Here is a 12,877-nt window from a genome sequence, read left to right as displayed (position 1 = left end):
GAAATTTACAACGCACGATTGATAATTTTTGAGAAGCTTATTTCATTTTGTTCACTAAATTTTGTACAAGAAAATTAAATGTTCAAATAATCGTAATTTTTAATTGATTGTAAATTATCTATGTATTAAGTCAATAGAACTTTCAGAGTTACATGTATTCATACTTTAAATCTGATTACGTAATCTGTGAGCATATTGACACATGTCATTATTGATATATGACAATGTGTTTACGTCGTTTATCGATTCATCGACATATCCAACCAACTTATTAATCTTTTTGAATGATTATAAGTACGATCAATTAAAGTTATAGTAAGATACATGCACATGCAGGGAATCCCCAACTATAAAAAATACCTAATTTCCTCAGTGCGGTCACCCTTGTATTCTTGTCAATAGGAAAAGCAATATGAAAATAGGAAGTAGCTAAAAACCGCTGCATTTTTATGTGACCCTTTCGTGAAAATTAATATTCCATGAACAAGTTTTTTAGTCTGATGGAATTTTTGTCTCTAGGACATTTTATTAGCTAATTAGTCGAATTGTCTCATTTCTTAAGCAACTTGCGCGATATGGATATCGGCGGAGACGCAGATCTCCAAGAGAAGATTGTTGGTATGGCTTATATATGCGCGGAATTCTACGGTCTGTCCGGACAGGATATCGTTGGGGACAATGGAGTACTTGGCCGTGTAGATAAATCCTGGCTGGACGGAAGAGTTGGGCAGCTCGGTCTCCAAGATGACCATGCAGAATCCGGCGGACATGCAAATCTCAATCTTCAAGGTGAGTGATGGGGCAGCAGAGCCTGTGAAACGAAATTAACAGTCAATAAAAGTGTACAAGTCAGATTATTCAGTAAAATAATTCTCGACTTACTTGGCATAAAGTCCTTCTCACAGTTGTAGATCTGTCCTGGAACGAGAGTGCACACTCCCTCGCATCCGGAGATACGGAGTTGAAGTGGAGTTCCAACACCTAAAAATTTACAAGTTTTAAAAACGAAACTCATTACGTTTCAAACGGTAGAATTTCTCACCTCCACATCTGTGAGCGGGGTCAACGACGCCCAAGGTGGTGCCGTCGAATGGGGCGACTCCCTTCTTGACGAGGGAGGCACCATTGATGGCGGAGCCAGTAACGGCCGAGGCGATGAGGGCGATGAGGGCGACTGCCTTAAGCATGATGATGACGATTGCAATTTTGGGTGAGTTGGTCAGGTCGGAAAGAAGGGCGGATAATGGGTTTGAGAGGACGAGTCGGGTTTTATTTATGCCGAGAAGAATTACACGTATCAGGTCTTATCGGAATGGGAACAATGAGGACAGACAATTCATCAAATTTCCCTTGACAGATTGATATCGTACAACATGGTGATACTAACAGAGCAACGGTCATAATTCCAGTTCACGTCACACCACCGAAAATTGTATGCCTGCCGAAAAGTTAAACCCGGAGGAGAAACTTACAATCAGGGCCACACAAACATCACGGGCACGAATGATTACAGCATTTTTATGTTTAATAAAACGAGTTCGAGTGCTGCAAGGAGAGAGAGATGCGTCAATTGTAAAATCTGTGTAATCAATCAATTAGACGAGGAGATGTTGTACGTACAAGGTTCACAGACGATAAGCTTCATCAGATCTAAACCAAGTTTGTATTTACTACAGCCACATGCAAAAGTAAGGTTCGGAGTGAGGAAATTATGCTACACGTTATTTCGCAGTGTAAATATTGATGAAATAAATCCCCAATAAAAAATTATCTGGAGAAGGAACAATAATTAAATAAAATTAGAATATCCTTGAAATTGGATTGGATAAGATTTTTGTGTGCAATGTTTATTGAGCGTCAACTTAATTTTGTTATGATTGATTACTAAGTAAAATTAAATATGTGTGCTACTCATCAACATTATAAACCGAGTAGTTGTCCCCCGAATTAATTTTTATGTTGGTATATGTACGTATAGAATCACGCCAACAAATTCCCCTCCACTTCAGATAAGTGTTTAATAAATATGCAAATGTGGGCAGAGATCGGGCACCGGTGACACGCCACGCACGTAAGCCACTTGTCCCTTTGTTATCAAACATTCCTCCGAAAACACGTATTTTGGTCAGCTTAATGAATGCAGTGATCAAGTATAAAAGCGTAAGAAGAAATAACTATCTACATATTAAATTATTTATGCAGATATATTATATAAGACAATAGCTTCACACTTCACGTAAAAGGATATATAATGATATATGTAAATATGCATACGCAAATGAAAGCTATAAATCAGAGAGGGATTAGTGAGGTCTATTTCTGATTTATTTATGATGGACAAGTACTTTATTTATACAATTACCAACCATACACAATAAAATCAGGGTGTTGGGTTTGTCTGGCAATAAAAAACAGACACAACAAATTAAACGATTAAGAATACAATTAGATTTGTTCTGGCAAGGGTATTATGTATCATGATCAATAATATACCTATGTATCAATTGACCACCCCCATCATTAGCACACATACATATTCGAGTACTCTAATATTGGGAATAATACATATAATTGTTAGACATTAGAACCATTATCACTGGTTGAAACATATACTTACAATTAGATTCATACACAGCAAAAGAAAATGAAGTGTGGTTTATTTGAATAACTTTCGATTCATTAAGTGTGATAACCACGTGCTATAAAAATTACAGCATTTTGTTGACCACTGTTGTCATAAAAAAATGTGGTCAGTTGCTTCTACATCAAATAGATACAGTATATAAAAATTATCTGTATCATCATGTGTACTTACAAATTCAGCCATTCATTGAATCCTGCACATACTTACCGTAATATATAAGTCACAAAAAATAATACAGAGAGCACGTCCCATTTCTAAGCCACTGTAGTGCTGCATGAAACTAGTTGTCGATCGGAAAATGCGTTACGAGTTGAAAAATCGTTTGTTTTGTTGGATCATATGAAACCCCGATAATCAATACCGATTATAATTAACTAGACATTACAGTGCCAACTATATGGTCATCCTAACCCACTGCCTGAGGAGACCGTCACGATGAAACATTGCATACCCTGCTTACTTACTTGAATAGCAAGTGCATTTATCTTACTTGTGCACCTCACAACTTTTCTGACTTTTGCAATTATTTAAGAAATGATGAAACGCAACTTTTTACCCATTTAGAAACTCACACGGAAAACAGTAATTGGTTTGTAAAAATGATGAAGCATAAAAAGATTCTGCTGTAACTTTCTGATTACGAGACGTCAGTGGTGAATATTAATTTGTGTGGGGTAGTTTCGCTATGATATCATCACAGCAGGAATCGCCCATCTTACTGCAGTAACCTTCACCTTGACCGTATCCTCGTGTCATCCCCACTAACAAGTAACAATACCGTGTTCACAGCCGTGTAAACCGGTTTTTGGGACCCTGTAATAATCGACATGAAGCCACTACTAATTCTTCAAATCCACCCCACTCTCACAAATTGGTCCTTCTCATCTCATATCTGCACTCTCACTTTCTTCCTGAAATTTTCAAATTCAAATTTTCAAAGTCAATTTTATGGGTATGTAGACCTTAAATGTGTGTACGTGACTTGGGGGGTTTTGATGTACATAGTTACACACAGAGACAAAGAAGAATCTTTAAGGAAACAAATGGCATTACCACACCGCGATTGGGTTGCATCTGTAGCAGGTGTATCTCCGACTAGTTCCTAATCTATTTATTTCTCAACTTAATTTAGGTTTTAGTAATAATTGTGAGAATGGTAAAACACCGAAATTCTGCGGAGTTGGGGGCCGTGGTGGTAACAGTTTTGGTAATTGTTAGCGCAACCCAAGCCCAATTATTTTCATCAGTGGAGACGGGAGGCAAGAAAGGTTAGCAAATAATTTCATCCAATTTTCATAGTGGTGTGATTCATGACCATAAAATCGTACATGTTTTATATATTTAAATAAATAGTGTACACATTTTATCCACAAAGTGGAACTCCGCTCACATTCAATTCGCCAGAACAGCAACCACGCCAAGTACAAAATCTTCAAGAACCAATTTCTGTATATACTTCGGCATCTGCCTCACCTTCGTTGCTAGATGCTAACTCAATTGCTACCCTATTTCGGGATGACCCTGCCCCACCACAAACGCAGGAATATGACGAAGAAGAGCAAATTATGACTCATAGGAGCAGTCCTACCAGCAACATGATCATGACTGGACCCCAATACGCTTACTCGTACTCTCCCCAACCAACGACTACTTTTGGTTCGATGATCGCTCCATTCCAGTCTCACCAATATCCGCAACAGACTTCTTCCTCCACACCAATTGGAAGTCTGAGCAGTTGGTACTTGGCCAACGGGGGTAGTGAAAGTGCTGCTGGAAGCAATTTCCACAGGCACAGTGAACCTATGGAATCAGCCTCAGCATCTGACGCGATATCCCAGGTACCAAGTTTCACGTCATCCATCACTTCCATGCTCAACACGGCCACGCAGCATCTCCAACAACAGGTTGGGTACACCAAATGCAATGGAAAAGTAAAATCCAAAACTTGTCTAATTTTTATTTAGTCACATTATTTTGAAAATTCCAGTATCCGACCCCACTCCAAGCGTTTGCTGCATCCTTGCTCCACGGCGGTGGAGCTGGTGTTAGCAACGCACACTCACATGTGCATCATGATTCTTCCATTTCGCCTTCCGAATTTAGTGGAGGATGGTCCGAGCCACACCCGCCTCACACGACGATTCACCACCCACCCACCTCCGTCGTCCACTTGCCCCCTACTTACCACAACCACGACCCATTTGGGCCCCCACCTGTGCAAGTGAAAGTGTTCTCACCACCGAGACCACCACCAATCGTCCAATATGTGAAAGACTCTGTGGCCAACTTTCCCTGGAATCCGTACGGGGTAAGATTTTTTTATAGGCACATTTAGATGTTGATTAGATTTGCCAGCATTATTATTACGTAAGTAAAAATTACGCCTTTTTTTCTCTCGCTCTCTATAGAACCACCAGCTAAAATTCTTCTCCACCGTGGGGAAGACGTTGGACTCCACGTTGGGTGGGGCTTGGGCGGCCAGGAGGGCGTTGAAAAAAGGTGTCGGTACGGTTCTCTCGTCCAAGGTCAGACTTGGTGGGACTTTAGCCTACGTGGGATCTGAAGTTGTCGCAAAGGCGATTGACGTTGTGGCTTCTGTGTAACACAGCGCTTCCTGATTACTATTTAATTTACATTATTTAATTGTGTTGATAAATGTGTAGTAATTATTGTGTGTATGAATGCATTAATTGTACTTGTTGAGTAACTGTATGACGACACGAATTACAAATTGAACTTTTAGATTACGCTTCTATTTACGTGCGTGTTATGGTAGAGACTTCATAATTAAAGACAATTCTTGATGAGACTCCCATCCAGAAATGTCTTTAATTTTAATTCTTTAACCATAGTTATGTTTGAAATCCATTTGAGCATTTGCATAATATGTATTTAATTCCTACGAACGATGTACACATTTTGGTTGACGTACCTCACAATACAATCAAAACTACCCGGGTATTATCTAGATATTATTTTGATTTATGTATTATTATTATTCTCATCTTAAATTTGAGCTATGTATATATAACCAGCTTCCCATAATTCTTATCAGGTTCCAATAATGGAAACATTTCAGTTGCTATTTGGAAGCATGAGATATATGTACACATGCACAAGGTCAATCAACCTATTTGTAATAACTCATGAAAAGTTGGTAGTTTATGTATGCACGATAAATAATAAGTAGTAAAAAGTTCCCAGAAAAATGACATCATGGGATCAAATCCATCCATCAAAATAATAGCAGTACCAACACTAATGCTTACATACTACAGATTCATTTATTTCCACATTCTCGTGTCATATTATTCATTATTGACCGTATTTTGCATATATTTAGATATGTGTATGTTCCGGTTTATGTCATGCATGGTTCTGAGAAATGGTGAATGGATTTGACTTACTGGGCATTAATGAATTACATGTGCATATGTATTACCATGAAGCTCATTGCAAATATGATGCATATTACTAGACATGGTTCAACAGTTGAAGTCGAAGTTGAGCAAGTCAGACCATTTACGAAACAAGAATTTGCCATTCACTACTAGAGTGAGGCAGATTGAGACTCTGATTGGTTTAGCAATGTTGTCGCACGAACAATTATTTGTCTCAATTTACCTCTTAGAAACCAGTAGTGCAAACTGCAGACTTGAGTTTGCATCCATGCTCAACTCAACTCACTCTGTATATTCGTACATACTCTACATACTTTAGTACATACATATATTGTAAGTTACAATTTGTAACACGTATTTATGTTTTATCATGCCCAGAGAAACTGTGAGATTTTTCTTAGATCGTATTTTATTGCATACTTTAGCTACACTCATTTAGGAACAGTATACTAAATGCTTTTCATGTCACAATGCAAATCTTGGTTAGAACAAGTCTTGGTGACGCCAAATATGTAATCGGGATGTATCAAATATTCAGTTCAAACGCTATATTGTACATATTATCACACTCATTTTATTTATTTCATCAAGCTTAGCATTAAAAAACAGATGAAATTGTATAACATGCTTCAAAACAAATTATTTTTAAGCTAGTAGAAGCTAAACGTAGATTAAGTGCACTTGAAGCACAGTAGACTCGCTACCTTTTGAAAGTTGCTGGGTTGCTTAAACTGTGTGTAATCCTGTACAACACAAATTATAAGCCATCACTTAATTTCATCGTATATGTAAATGCATGTACTCACCAGGACAAAGGCCACACAAAGAATCAAAGCTTTGCTCAAATCGTCCAAACTTTTGTCATCAAAATTCACTCGAATGATTTCTTCCTTTGTCGTAGGTGCTTGATTCTGCTGGAAAATATCGCCATCTTTCACAATGGACCCCACTTTAGTGTCTCCGTCTCCAACTCGATAAACTGTAAATGCGGACTCTTTCGCCACCACGACTTTTCCCAGTCCTGAGGCCGCAGCGGGACCGACTGCCTTCATAAGTGGATTTCCATTATGGTCAAAAACGGTGAAAGTCGGGCTTAACTTTGTCCACCCGAATTGCAACGCGATCGCTCCGCAAGGTTCTTTACGACGGAGGCGCAGTTTATAGACCAACTAATGATTGAGTAATTTTTAAAAAGTCATAACCTTATTACGTATTTACTATTTTATGCGATTTTGCCATTTTGCATACCGTGGGAACTTCGTTTAGTCCATTCCTATTAATTTCAAGTAGTTCACTCCCATCATCTCGATCAATAAGCTTGAGTGCGAATGGTTGTGACGCATTTGTGGAAGATTGGACTTTTGCCCTCACTTCGGGTGCTGTACATTCCATCCCATAAAAGACCTTGTCCACTTGTTTGTCACTCTTTTCTATGTCGTAGTTGTTTTGCACATTGGCGAAATCTACGAATTTAAGAATGAAAATGGAAATTCGATTTGAGAATTCAAAAATTATGAGATGTGTGTCAACCTTCCATGTAGCGATTTGTCTGTCTAATCTGGAGATAACTGAGGACGCGCAAGTTCTCCAATCCTGACATTAATTGTTACAATTTTGTATTTGAATTTAATTAAATGATTAAGTGATTTAACTCACCTATTCCCCTCTGTCTCGGTTTGGACGGACTTTTTGGGGGCTCTAATAACGAACCAGAAAATTGACAATTCTAATATATTTTTCTGTTGGAGGTATATAATTGAGACTGGCCTGGAGCAGTGAAGGGTGCATCTAAGGTGTTCACATTGATAAACTCTACAGGGTCAGCAGTTGGTGAAGAACCATGATCGCCTTCTTTTTGTCCAACATTGTCCGTCCCATTTTCAGTCTTGGTCTTCCCATCGTGGTCAGCACTTTCTCCTAATTGGGGATATGTGCAGATATGTTAAATATGAAAATTATATTAGGGCATCAATTGAAATCTTAACGTAAATTAATGATTCACCAACCAGAAGACTTATTTAAATCTAAAGGTTCAGGATGGATTTTAGCCACCATTTTTAACCACACTATATTTAGCTAATTATTCATGTCACATGTGAATAAGACGCTTTGGTGCTACTGAAGAAATACACAAAAAATCACACTCTCCGTTTCGATATTTGTATTTCGATATTGGTGAGAAATGCTGCAAAAAGTCCAAAGGAACTTGAACAAAAGCACACATCTGAAGTCTTACTTTCGCGTGTGATTATACTCACGAGCTTCTATTGTTAGTTGACCTTTCTCTCCGACTCGATCACAAACAATGACTTAATCCCGATTTCTACTTGACTTGACTTATGACTTGACGACCTCACTACGTAAGAATGACCAACCTACCTCTTCTGTCTACATACGTATTTTAGTGCCTCCTTCTTCGACACTTTATTTCCCTTCCTTACACATGCATACTTTCTCCAGCACATTTCCTACGTGGCTACTTACGTATACCTGCCATCAAATTTGAGGCGAATCAATTACACCCATTTTCCTTATCCATTTTGGTCTCATTTCACGGTAAATAGGGTGGGCCAGGAAATGCCACCGACCACACTTATCTCGCCCAACACGCACAACTCACATTTATCAGATGATGCATATATAACACAATGCACATCAAGACGCTTAAGATTAATATGTGCGACACAATCCGAGTAAAGTAAGAAATGCAATCACGACTCTTCTCATTAACGCAACGACTCTGCAACCAGGAGAAAGTTACAAGCAAAGTATGAAAGTAGCTCAGCTTTCTCTACATCACCGCCCACAATCCTCATACACCTTTTAAATTTATGTATGTATGCTACTTGTTTGCGGGTTGTTCATTAGTACATGAAAGCCCTTGACATTTATATCGCCGAGCTCGACTTTCTGCCACATTTTGCTATTTAACCCATAAGGAATTATGCTAATAAAGGAGCGGAAGTGAACCCTAAAAATTTTCAATGGCATCTCTTTTCTGTAATTTAGGCATGCACAAAACACATTCAAGTATTCAAGTATTTTACCAAAACCTAATTTTCCAAACTTATGAAAACTATGAGCTGGTTATTTATTTATTGACTTTGCTTTTTATCCGTAAATATGTTATGCTATGGATTATGAAAGAATATCAGACTTGGGAATGGATTACTTCATATTATTTGGAATTTCACTAATCTGATAAATGGTATATAATATAAAAGTTCTGTTCTGTTATGCCGTGCTGGAGTTTATGTGGTCCTTGACTCTGGAGTTGTGTCGTATGTCGCCGTTTCCATTAGCACGGCATTCTAAAATCTTGCGTCAAGCGGAGATGTAATCATGTTCTTATTTTATTTTATGGAAATTTGGCCCATATAAAAAGTAAAATAAAATAAATTTTTAAATTGAGATATGAGCCGAAATCCATTAAAAAGTTATGTATGGCGTGCATGCAATTCAATACTAAATGAAATGGTAAATTCCTGTGCTTAACCTTGCTGCTAAAATTCTATTTGCGGTGGTCAATTCAAGTTTCAAGTGCAACTATTAATTTTCACATGAGCAATTACCACTGCACTCGTACATACAAATAACTATATGCAAATAGCTAAGTACGTATGCATGCTTATAACTTGCCGACAAGCGTGATCGCACTTTACATTGCATATTAGGGGTATTCATTCGTTGGCATATTTCCTAAACATATTTTCATAAACATATTTCATAAAGATTCCCTTGGAAATTTTCATTATGCAGGTTCGGATCATCAGCATTTCTTACCTGTTTCAACTTAATCCTGTCACCTGCACATTTTTTAGATCACACTCGAGATTTCTCGAAGTATGTATGTAAAGTAAACTTGTGTTTAAATAAATATGCACATACAATATGGAAAAATAGAGAGAAATCGCACATCATTTTTCGGTGACACTTTTCAACTGATTTTGAGCTATCTCGGAAATTTTCCCTGTATTAATACATACACACATCATTATATGCAACACATTTATAGAAATTCTAACATGACTATTATGACAACTTGTTTACTGTCTCAAAATATCTGTGTGAAATCTGTGAAGTTTAATGTTTCAAAATAAATGTGTCCCGTTTTAATTCGCAAATTGAATTATCTAATATAGAAATAGCGAACGAAGATGAAATGGATGGCGACGGGAAATAGAAATCCATGAATCCATGTATGTCAACCAGCTTTGTTCTTGCAATGCATTAATTACATCAAGCTAATTTGGTCAGGGTTGATCATTAACCCAAGTATCATATGCATGGAGAATCTCCATTGGAGATTATACATACGCGTACTTATCTATGTAATAGCGAAAAAGCACATTTTTCGGCACACACAAAGATCCTTTATTTCTTTCTCAGGTTACAGCATTGGTGTTATTAGATATGGATCAACCGACGAAGGAACCGCTGAATTATTTAGCTAAACGTTTTCACTAGCCAATTGATTTTCTTGCCAGAACGGAGTTTTTATGATAATATACATATTTAGATATACGTACGTTACACAAACAGCATTAATCCTAAGTCAAGTTCGCTCCTCAGTCTGTAAACTTGTTGATCAGTCTACTTTAGATTGACTCGATTGTTTTTGATTTCATAATTTTTATAATTTGTTTTGGTCCCGGAAAGTGAAAATTACCATGTCGGCTTCTCCTCCCCCACCTAATCCTCCAAATGACGACACATTTGACGAAATTGAGAATCTTTTGGAATGTTGTATCTGTCTGGAAACGTGCACGGTGCCAATTCATCAGTGCATACGAGGTCACATCATTTGTTTTACTCACATGGATCAATTGACGACGTGTCCTACATGCCGAGGAGATTATTCGGAGGGTGGATCCTCCCGCAACACGATTGCAGAATTTTTGGTTTCCAATGGCCTGAAACTGATTCAACACCTTCACAAAGTTCAGCTTGAAATTCGGCAACAAGTCGAAGAACAAGTTGTTCAAAGTGTTCAAATGGATGAGAAGACAACACAAACAGAAGAGCTCGATGTCCCCGTCCAGCTAAATTGTTCTAACGAGCCGGTGGAATTGACAACTGTTAAGAACTTATCAGCACACCCCACTTCCGATATTGCCATCGTCAACAGCGTATCAAAAAAACCTTCTGTTACCACTGTCGCTATGTGCCGCTACTCTGAGGAGGGTTGTCCATATGAAAACGAAAGTATGTCACAACGGAGGGAGAAACATGAACAGACTTGAGTCCGAATAATCAAAAGATAGTTTTAAGTATCTTCAACTTTCATTACAAAATTTCGTCAGGCCGATTTCCTGCTCCGTCAAGATTGATGATGTTACTACATGTAACAATGCCAACATCCCCTTTGGAACATATATCGACCATTTGAAGACGACTCACAGTCTGACCAACTTTCTCGGAAACTTTTCAGATTGTTACAAATACTATTTGAAATTTGGTAATACCAAACTGGTGCATGGTGAGTGAGCTGATTATTTCAAGACGAATTTCATGTTAGTTATCCAACTTTTTGTTTTACATAAATATCTCAATTTCTTGCCCACAGACGGTTTTACAAATCTGTTCATCCTGGAGCTGAATGACGGAGGACAATTTATTGTGCGTGCTGCAGAACGAAGGGACGGTATCGTGATTTGGGTAGCGTTTCATGGAAACGTTCATACAGGATTGGGATGGCAGTATGACGCCCAAATTGACTTTTTCAATTGCAACGATTCTGAGGCTCCTTCTGTTGAAGAAAATTATGACAATGACTGTGTCGATAAAGACGAAACCAATAATACTATTAATATGCAACAGTTTATTACTTTCTCTGGACCTGTGGGAACTTCAGCTCGAATAACTAAGAGGAAGAAGGACTTTTGGAGAACAATGATTATTTATTCGTCGGGGCCGACAATGTTAGAAAAAGTTTAGGAAAGGAAATGATAGGTAGGAATGAATTAGAATATTGGTCAGTGAAGGTTACAATTTCAAAAACCTATCAGTACAGCTTTGCTTAGCCCGAACGAGGATTAGTAAACCCATGTTTCTCAGTATATTTAACTTCATATTATTTCATGAGAAAGCAGTAAGGATCTTAGGTTCAAATTTCAGCTTTCTACGTTAATTTCTAAAAATCGATATGGGTCACCCCGTAGGGTCGCTCTAGATAAAAATTATACCAATTTCATGTCATATTCTTCCATTAGGACCCATAAGCTACCTCTCCACCAAATTTCAGCTCGATATGACGATTTTGAAAAATCAGCATGGGTCACCCCATAGGGTACCTCAAGATGAAAATTTTTTCAACTTGAACTCATTTTTATCTATTAGGAGCCATTAGCAACCTCTGTGCCAAATTTCAGCTTTCTACGACAATTCTGAAATTTTGGTGCATAATACCCCACCCACTCTGATGGCCCCCACCGGTCCAAAACTTTTCTGATCGAACCCATCTTCGAACTCGGTCGTTGCATTGCCCAGATACATGTCTGTACCAAATTTGGTCCAAATCGGTCAACTCGTTCGAGAGTTATCGAAAGACAGACGGACGGACAGACGGACGGACATGACGATTACATAAGCCCTGGTTCGGGCTAAAAATGAATAGTATTTTTCATTGCAAGATAATATTTATTTGATAACTAAGCTGACTGATGATTGCGTGTATCTCAACAAAGTAATTTCTGATCTGTTTAAGCTATTTTATAAACTTAATAATTAGCAGGACTAATGTTAAATTAATAATTAATTTAAATAAAATAATTATTATTTTATTTAAAAAAATATGTACACAATTTTGAATAAAAATTAAAATCTTTTCATG

At 37.8% G+C, this 12,877-nt stretch overlaps 3 protein-coding genes and 1 long non-coding RNA gene across 4 annotated transcripts; 1 reads left to right on the top strand and 3 right to left on the bottom strand.

The window, feature by feature from the left end:
• Nucleotides 1-488: 488 nt before the first annotated feature.
• LOC110846710 lies at nucleotides 489-1,255 on the bottom strand. The gene is made up of 3 exons (XM_022093541.2): nucleotides 1,043-1,255; nucleotides 883-981; nucleotides 489-811 (listed from the first exon to the last, which is right to left on the bottom strand). Exons 1-3 carry the CDS (start codon nucleotides 1,185-1,187, stop codon nucleotides 558-560), a joined length of 498 nt encoding a protein of 165 aa, XP_021949233.1. The 5' UTR covers nucleotides 1,188-1,255; the 3' UTR covers nucleotides 489-557.
• Nucleotides 1,256-2,316: 1,061 nt separating this feature from the next.
• LOC118434947 lies at nucleotides 2,317-2,715 on the bottom strand. The gene is made up of 2 exons (XR_004834395.1): nucleotides 2,618-2,715; nucleotides 2,317-2,546 (listed from the first exon to the last, which is right to left on the bottom strand). It is a non-coding gene; the product is annotated as an uncharacterized LOC118434947 (long non-coding RNA).
• A 607-nt stretch (nucleotides 2,716-3,322) lies between these two features.
• Nucleotides 3,323-5,675, top strand: LOC110845433 (ataxin-2-like protein). Its single transcript, XM_022091836.2, has 4 exons — nucleotides 3,323-3,912; nucleotides 3,998-4,548; nucleotides 4,632-4,952; nucleotides 5,053-5,675. Exons 1-4 carry the CDS (start codon nucleotides 3,798-3,800, stop codon nucleotides 5,245-5,247), a joined length of 1,182 nt encoding a protein of 393 aa, XP_021947528.1. The 5' UTR covers nucleotides 3,323-3,797; the 3' UTR covers nucleotides 5,248-5,675.
• A 924-nt stretch (nucleotides 5,676-6,599) lies between these two features.
• Nucleotides 6,600-8,359, bottom strand: LOC110845434. Its single transcript, XM_022091837.2, has 7 exons — nucleotides 8,052-8,359; nucleotides 7,813-7,962; nucleotides 7,702-7,743; nucleotides 7,576-7,638; nucleotides 7,294-7,508; nucleotides 6,852-7,214; nucleotides 6,600-6,788 (listed from the first exon to the last, which is right to left on the bottom strand). The coding sequence occupies exons 1-7, from the start codon at nucleotides 8,098-8,100 to the stop codon at nucleotides 6,717-6,719; spliced, it is 954 nt and encodes a 317-aa protein (XP_021947529.1). The 5' UTR covers nucleotides 8,101-8,359; the 3' UTR covers nucleotides 6,600-6,716.
• Between the last annotated feature and the right edge of the window lie 4,518 nt (nucleotides 8,360-12,877).

The sequence above is a fragment of the Folsomia candida genome, unplaced genomic scaffold (genome assembly GCF_002217175.1).
Source record: "Folsomia candida strain VU population unplaced genomic scaffold, ASM221717v1 Fcan01_Sc003, whole genome shotgun sequence".
Lineage (NCBI taxonomy): Eukaryota > Metazoa > Arthropoda > Collembola > Entomobryomorpha > Isotomidae > Folsomia > Folsomia candida.
Note: the sequence above shows the minus strand (reverse complement) of the source record. Positions and strands in the feature narration are given on the sequence as shown.